Below are 8,488 nucleotides of genomic sequence, written 5' to 3' on the forward strand. Positions count from 1 at the left end.
CAGGATAAAAGTGTAATGTGCAACCACAGAGGCCCAAGGAAGGTTAGGAAAGTAGGATATAACAGGAGGCAGCTATGAAAGGAGAAAGCCAGCGCTGAGGGTTCCCCAGTCTATGGGGACCTGCTAATTAGAGTCAGGAGACCCTATGATAAAGAAAGATTTTGTAGGAGGCTGTGGTCAGAATCGGGATTATTGAAACTGCAGGGTATCTGAGTTCAAACTCAGCAAGAATTTTAAGGTATTGAGTTCAAGTTAATTATCAGTCAGGTAATTTCAGGGCTTTTAAGACTGGCTTCTCTGAGAAACCCTGGTATGATCATACATGCGTAAGTCTCCACTATTCACACTGTTGTTGATAATCGTATTCTCCTCTTGTTACGTGATTTATAATTGCATGTTTACTTTATATCTTCTTTGTGATTGTTTGCTTTTATTACAGTACACTTAATTTTTTTTGAAACAGGCACGATGTGAATTATAACTTAATTTTTTGAAATGGGTAAAAAATTTCTGACCTGTGCTCACCATCACCTCTATTCATTAAAATAATCAATAATCTCTTCTTGTTTCCAGATTGTGAAAGATGCCTACCAAGAGAGGACAGCCACAGTTTATCCTGAACCCCAAAACAAGGAGGCATTTGTCTACTCTCAAATGTATAGCACTGATTATGACCAGATTCTACCTGATTGTTATTCTTGGCCTGAAGAGGCCCAGAAAATACAGACCAAACTTGACTAGTAACATAATAGCTGGCATTTCTAACTCCATTAGTGAGATCTTGAAGTCTTTCATAATTTTTAAAGATTGGAATCTTTTATAATGATTCATAATATGCTAGATCAAGATAATTTTTCTTTAACAATCTAAAAATTTATGGAAGAATATTCATATAATTTAGGGTAGACATCACACTAGACAGCTTTGCTTCATTTACTTTTTGGTTATTTATGGTTTCTAGCTTAATTATTTTGCCCAAGTTCTCTTTAAAAGCTACCATCACTACTACTGAGAAACCCATCATTTTTATATAGGGGACTAAAAGGAAGACCAAAATTAGTAATAAATTGGTATGATCAGTATTAAAACCCATAATTCTTTGATCATTTTATTAAAAATACTTTGTAAAAGTAAAGGTAGAAATGAATTTGGGCATAGGTGAACTTTTGGTAAAAACAGAAACAACACTTACTTCGTTGCCTAGAGAAAAAGAACTTCTCAGGTATGTTTATTCCAACCCTAGATGGTGTGTGTGCTTTTTGTGCTACTGAACTCAAACATTTCTAAGACAGCTTATTGCTGTTTACAATGCCTTGTGCAGCCTTAGATTTTCATATTCTTTTGACATTGTCACATCTCCTTATCACCTTTGTCCTCAGTCAGAAATCCCTTCTTAAAAGCACCTTGCTCTCCTCCTGACCAACTGTACCACCCTTCAGCTCCACGCCATTGCTGCTGGGCCTTTTGTGGACGGTGGCCCTGTCCTGAGGTTGGTACCTTCAGCTGAGCACAGCCCGCACAGTGGGCAGACCTGAGAGAGGAGGGGGAAGGCTCCTTGAGAAAGGGCTGCCTGTGGAGTCGACCTCTGAAAATACAAGTCCCAGAGTCAAGGGAGGCTGGGTTCCCAATTGAGTGACCTACCCTGATGCCCCCTTGATTAGCTCAGGTAAATAAGAGCTCACTGTGTTATAGTAATCTCACTTCCCTCTGAGTTTGAAGAAAGTTTTGTAACCACTTCCCCAATATCAGAAATTATCTTTACATAAGATATTAAAATACATAAATTAATCAGTAGTTACAGCCCAGAAATTAATGTTAATTTTAAGTTTAATTTAGAAATGAATCATTGAACCAGTGGAAACAATTTTACATTCTTAAGCTCAGGTGCAATAACAGTTGCTATTTATTTGTGGAATTATGGGGAGGATTTTTTGTTTTTGAAGTAATACTTTTAAAAGCGCATTAAGAGGCTGTTCAAGATAAACCGTACCATAAAATGATTTAATTGAAACTTGAAGGTTATACAAGGTGTTTTAGGTGTCAGTAGAAGGGGTAGGAGTATTTCTGAAGGTAACATTTAGTCAAGAGTTTGCTCAATATAGTTGTTTTGAAAAGATCCAGAACGCCTGTTTCTTGTCTAGGTTCCACGTTGTCTTGTAGCTCTGACTAAGTGTGTTTACCTATGCAAAAGATTTATTAAAGCATAGAAAACGTGAATGAATAAAATTATAAAATAATTGTCTTTTTTTCTTAAAACATTGTTACACTTAAAAATGAGAATGCTAGGTCTTGGTGGTCACATGACAGGGAATTTTGAATTTTAAAAATATTCTGATCACTAATTTCAGGGTGAACTTCATTCGTTTAATACTTGTGTAGTCTTATTTGCTGTACACTGTGATGAATGAGCTACTTCCTTGTCCTCAGAGAAAGAAAATGAAACAGGCATTGGATGATTACTTACCAGGTATCATTCTATATACATCATCTTATTTAATGTAGCCCCCACAGTTCCTTTATGAAGTAGATAGTTTAAGTAACTTGCCAAGTCCACAGAGCTACTAGGTGAAGGAGGGGGACTCTTAAAACATGTTTATCTTTCTCTATAGTCTGTTTTCTACTTGCTAGAGTACAGTTAGAACAGTACCACTGAATAAAACGTAAAGTGAGCCACAGGTGTAATTTCTGTGGCCTCATAAAAAGGAGAAACAGGTGGAATTCATGTTAATAATGCCTTTTATTTAAACCAACATATCTAGAATAATATTCATAATAGTATTTATAATATTCATTGAAAGTATTGAGATATTTTACATTGTTTTGTTCATACTAAGCCTCATATTTTAATATACATCAAAGTCTTGCAAACATACAGAACAATGGAATAGAACAGCTCACAGACAGATGCTCCTGCGTGTGTTAGTTACAGAGGTAGCACAGAAGTCAGCACATAGAGTGTTCAGTAGCACAACTGGGACAGCTGACCTACCGCATGGAGAAAATTGGAACTGGAACCCTACCTCACAGTGTATTAAAAAGGATGCCTTCAGCCTTCAGATGGGTTATGTTGGTGGGAATGTAATTTGGTGCGGGCACTATGGAGAACAGTATGGAGGCTCCTTAAAAAATTAAAAATAGAGTTACCCTATGATCCAGCAATCCCACTCCTGGACTTGTGATACCCTAAACTAGGGTGGATGATAGCTCAGGTCTGAGTATTGAAAGTCCTTTGTCCCAGGAAACCCCTCAACCCCAGGCAACCCAGAATGGTTGACATGTCCTCCCAGGCTAATCAAAGCAGAAGCTCTTCCTGCCTAAAGAGGTTGCTCCTGCTTTGCGTGAAGATCCTGTAATGACCTCACTCAGTCTCCTTCTCCTCCCAGATCACTTCTCATTATCCCCATAGGCATAATATCAGATTCCAGCATGGAGAAGAGCTGAGGTGGAAACAATTAAAAAGGCAACCCCAGGAGAAGACTCCCACCAAGAGAATGCTAGACTTTGCTATTTATGTTGGCAAAATCTGAGGAAAATGTATGGGATTCTGAAACTTGCACTTAGGAAGGAGAAGTGCAGTTATAGACTGGGCAGAGTTGACTGATTGGGGTGCACCTGCCACAGATCCTGCATTTAATGTGCTGCCTTGAGCAACTGAAAGTGATTCTACTGGTTGGCTCTGTTAGTTGACTGAAATCTCTTCTCTGTATCTTTGAGCTTGTTTTGTTTTTGTTTTTAGATTCTACATATAAGTGAGATCATATGGTATTTGTCTTTCTCTAACTGACTTATTTCACTTATAGACTTGATAAGGACCCACATTAAATGAAATTGAGAACACAAACATTTCCTTGCAATGATATAAAGGAATTCAAAGATTTTCAAAGATGGGAATAATGGAGTGAATCTGTCATGTGCAATTGGACCATCTTAATCCCCTAGCAGTCTCCCAATAGGATTTGTAGGTGATCTTCCTTTCACTAAGGTCTTGAGAAATACATTGGTGAAGGGAGAACAGCAGCATCAATGAAAAGCATTTTTAAAAATTTGAGGTTAGTTAACATTGTATTAGTTTCAGGTGTACAATGTAATGATGTGATATTTGGTATACTGCAAAATGATCACAACAAAATTCAGTTAACATCTATCACCATTTCAAATATGCAATACACTATTATTAACCATAGTTACTGTGCTGTACATGGTATCCCCATGATTTATTACTGAAAATTCATACCTCTTGACCCCCTTCACCCATTTTGCTCCCCCTAATCCCCCACCTCTGGCAACCACCAATCTAATCTGTTCTCTGTATCTTTGAGCTTTTTGTTTTGTTTTGGTTTTAGATTCTACATGTAAATGAGATCATATGGTATTTGTCTTTCTCTATCTGACTTACTTCATTTAGCCCAAAGGTCCATCCATGTTGTTGGTAATGGCAAGACTGTATCCTCTTTATGGCTTGTGTGTGTGTGTCTCTGTGTGTGTTTCCATTCATCTGCCAGTGGACAGGTTGTTTACATGTCTTGGGTAAATATTGCTGCAATAGGGCTATATGTGTCTTTTTGAATTAGTGTTTTTTCTTCAGACAGATATTCAGCCGTGGAATTGCTGGATCATTTGGTGGTTGTATTTTTAATTTTTTAAGGAAACTTTGTACAGTTTTCCATAGTGGTTGCACCAATATACATTCCTACTAGCAGTGCACAAGGGTTCCCTTTTCTCCACATTCTCACCACCATTTGTTATTGTCATTTTGATTATAGCCATTCTAACAGGTGTGGTTATCTCACTGTGGTTTTGGTTTGTGTTTTCCTGATGATTAATGATATTGAGCATCCTTTCATGTACATGTTAGCCGTCTGTATGTCTTCTTTAGAAAAATATCTCTTCAAATCCTCTGCACATTTTAAAATCAGATTGTTTTAAAACCAGATTGTTTATTTCTTTGTTATTGAGTTGATGAATTCTTTATTTATTTTGAATATTAACCCCTTATCAGATGTATGATGTGCAAATATTTCCCCCCTTTTAGTAGGTTGCCTTTTCATTTTGTTGATGGTTTTCTTTGCTATGCAGGAGCTCTTTAGTTTGATATAGTCTCATTTAAATTTTTTTTTACTTTTGTTACCTCTGCTTTTGGTGTCAAATCCCAAAAAAGTCATCACCAGGATCAATGTTAAAGAGCTTACCACCTGTTTTCTTCTAGTTTTGTGGTTTCAGGTCTTAAATACAAGCTTTTAATCCATGTTGAGTTAAGTTTTGTGTATGGGTAAGATAGTAGTCTAGTTTCATTCTTTCACATGTGGCTGTGCAGTTTTCCTAACACTATTTATTAAGGAGACTGTCTTTTTGTTGTTGAATATTCTTGCTTCATTTGTCATAATATAATTGACCATATATGTGTGGATTTACTTTTGGGCTCTCTTATTCTGTTCCATTGATCTATGTATGCTGTTTTTACACCAAAACCATACTGTTTTGATTACTGCAGCTTTGTAGAATGGTTTGAAATCAGGGCACATGATGCCTCCAAATTTGTTCTTCTTTTTCAAGATTTCTTTGGCTGTTCAGGGTCTTTTGTGGTTCCACTACAAATTTTAGCATTGTTCTATTTCTGTGAAAAATTCCATTGGAATTTTGATAGGAATTTAACTGAATATGTAGATTGCTTTGGGTGTTATGGACATTTTAACAACATTAATTTTTCCAATACATGAACATATAATATCGTTCTATTTGTGTCATCTTCAGTTTCTTTCATCATTGTCTTATAATTTTCAGTGTACACATCTTTTACCTCTTTAGTTAAATTTATTCCTAGATATTTTATTCTTTTTGATACAATTGTAAATGGGATTTAAAAAAATTGATAGTTTATTATTAATTAGTGTATAGAAATACAACAGATTTTGTATACTGATTTTGTATCCTGCAACTTTACTGAACTGAATTTGCTTATTAGTTCTAACAGATTTTTGGTAGAGTCTTTAGGGTTTTTAATATATAGTATTATGTCATTTGCAAATAGAGACAGCTTTACTTTTTTCTTTCCAATTTGGATGCTTTTTATTTCTTTTTCTTGCCTAATTGCCCTGTCTAGCACTTCCAATACTATGGTGAACAAAAGTGGCAAGAGTAGGCTTCCTTATCTTGTTCCTGATCTTAGAGGAAAAGCTTTAAGATTTTCACCATTGAGTATGATGTTAGCTGTGGGCTTGTCACATATGCCTTTATTATGTTGAGGTACGTTTCTTCTATACCCACTTTGCTGAGAGTTTTTATCATAACTGGTTGTTAATTTTGTCAAATGCTGTTTCTGCATCTATTGAAATGATCATATGATTTTTATCCCTCATTTTGTTAATTTGGTGTATCACACTGATATTCTGATGATGAACCATCCTCACATCCATGGAATAAATCCCACTTGATCATGGTGTATGATCCTTTTAATGTATTGTTGAATTTGGTTTGCTAATATTTTGTTGAGGACACGAAAAGCATTTTTATGACTCTTCTCTGTAAGCTGGGGAGGACTGTAGGAAATGCTATAGTTAAAATGGGCTCCTTATTTCAGTAGAAATATCAGGATCTTGGGGTTACCAGAGGCTTAAAAGCAGCATTTTGGGCAATTAACAATTGGAGACAAAGTAGAAACAGTTATAATATGAACCAGGTCCAGTATAATTAGAATCATTTGGCCTACAGAAATCTTTCCTGGTGACCAGTAAATCACAGGATCCCAGAGCCTGAAATGATGTTGAAAAATTTAACAACTAGGATAGCACAAGAAAAATGGGTGCCAGTGTATACAACTGATACAGCCACACCACTGTATAGCAGCTGAATATCAGTTGGGCTTAGGACCAAAAATGTGGGCAACCCATGTCAGTACTACTGATCTGTGTAACAACAACAGCAGGAAATCCTGACCAGACGTCCCCAAATTGCCGTGCACAGATATGAATGAAAGATACCTAAGGTGAAGAATTCTCTAATATCATAAATATGTTTCCAAAATCTTCCTTTGAGGCTCCGTTTACAAGGATAACAATGCATTACAGAAAAGAAACTACTAGGCATTTTGGAAATCATCTGGCCACATCTATGAACAAATACAAATTTCTGAAACCACTGTGGTCTGTGGGACAAAGTGTATGCTATAGGAGTGAGTCCATTGGTTAGTTAATTTCCCAGTGAAGAGCTGGAATTGATTTCTTCAGTTCTACGACGATATCCCCATATTGGATCCGTGATGCACAGAAGAGTTATTCTGGCTGGAAGTACCAAATGATTTGCCGAGATAAGCCCCACCATCAAAAGCTTTAAAAGAAGCAGGGGTGTGATTCTCAATCACATCCTGACTTAGATGATCTTTGGCATGTGCAAGAGACCAGTAGTTTCTTTAAGAGTGATAGCATTTTGTTCATTAGCTTAATTAGATGGTGAGTCTAACTGTAGCTGTTGTCAGACAAGTTCTCATTCTTGGAGCAAATCAGTAGGTAGATACTAATGGGGCCAGAGCTTTGTTTTTTTTTTATTCCAGGAAGGAGAGGGCACCTATAGCAGCAATTTATCAATAAGCAACATTAAAGATTGTCTTCACTTGATGTTCCATGAACTCTCTATGTGCCAAATATAACTCCTGATACTAGACCTTGATCATCTCACCATTGTGCAGGGCATCATGCTGGTCTAACACATGCAAAATGATGTATGTTCATAAGGCTTGGAGCACAGGTGCATGAGCTTCTCTGGATCTCTCCTAAGATACATCCTGCTAGAGGGTCGAAATTAATCCCGTGAAAGCACAAGAGCTGGCCACCTCGGGCAAATTTGTGCTGGTCCAATGTCTGGCCTATGTTGGAATATCCCCTCCATAGTGAAGAACAAGCTACACTTTGTACCACCTACAACTAAGGAGGAACTTCAGTGTTTGGTGGGCTTCTTTGAATTGTGTGATGTTCAAATCCATTGATGGGTTGGTCTAGATGCTTCTAGATTTAACTGGGCTCAGAAAAAAAAAAAAAAAAGGTCTCTCCAACTGATCCAGGCTGCCGTGAGAGCTGTTCTACCATGTGGACCTGAGGAGGGAGATCCAATGTGCTCAGAGTTCTGAGGCCAATCAGGAGTCTGTATAAAGCCAGGATTTTTGAACAGCCGTGCCCTCTCCAGAAAATACCTATTCTTTCAACTTACTACTGGGCTACTTGAGGTAAAAGCAAGTGAAAGAAAATCCTCCTGTGCAAGAGGGTTCTGTGAAGACCTCAGGCAGGCTCCCTCAAAGCCTTCTCAGAAGGGTGGCATGTAAGTAGTCATAGAAAGTCAAGTTCACAGGCAACGTATTCCTGATTTAACATAGGGATGTTTAGAAGTCCTTGCGTGATGGCGCGTCAACTCACCTGGCCTTTTCTTCAATCCATTACACAAGTATGTTTGACCCTCAGTCTAACGTAACAGACCAACAAGGAGTGACGAGCAAAGAACA

The 8,488-nt window shown here is 37.3% G+C and overlaps 1 protein-coding gene across 2 annotated transcripts in view; it reads left to right on the plus strand.

Annotated features, from left to right (window-relative positions):
• The window catches only part of ME1 (malic enzyme 1), a 174,298-nt gene extending 167,841 nt beyond the window's left edge, over window positions 1-6,457 (plus strand). For both annotated transcript variants that reach the window (XM_074368678.1, XM_045508607.2), the window contains exon 14: window positions 574-6,457. In XM_074368678.1, coding sequence (XP_074224779.1) covers window positions 574-741 — 168 coding nt within the window. In that variant the 3' untranslated portion in view covers window positions 742-6,457. The remainder of the gene's footprint in view (window positions 1-573) is intronic.
• Window positions 6,458-8,488: the final 2,031 nt, after the last annotated feature.

This window comes from Camelus bactrianus, chromosome 8, assembly GCF_048773025.1.
Source record: "Camelus bactrianus isolate YW-2024 breed Bactrian camel chromosome 8, ASM4877302v1, whole genome shotgun sequence".
Classification (NCBI taxonomy): Eukaryota; Metazoa; Chordata; class Mammalia; order Artiodactyla; family Camelidae; genus Camelus; species Camelus bactrianus.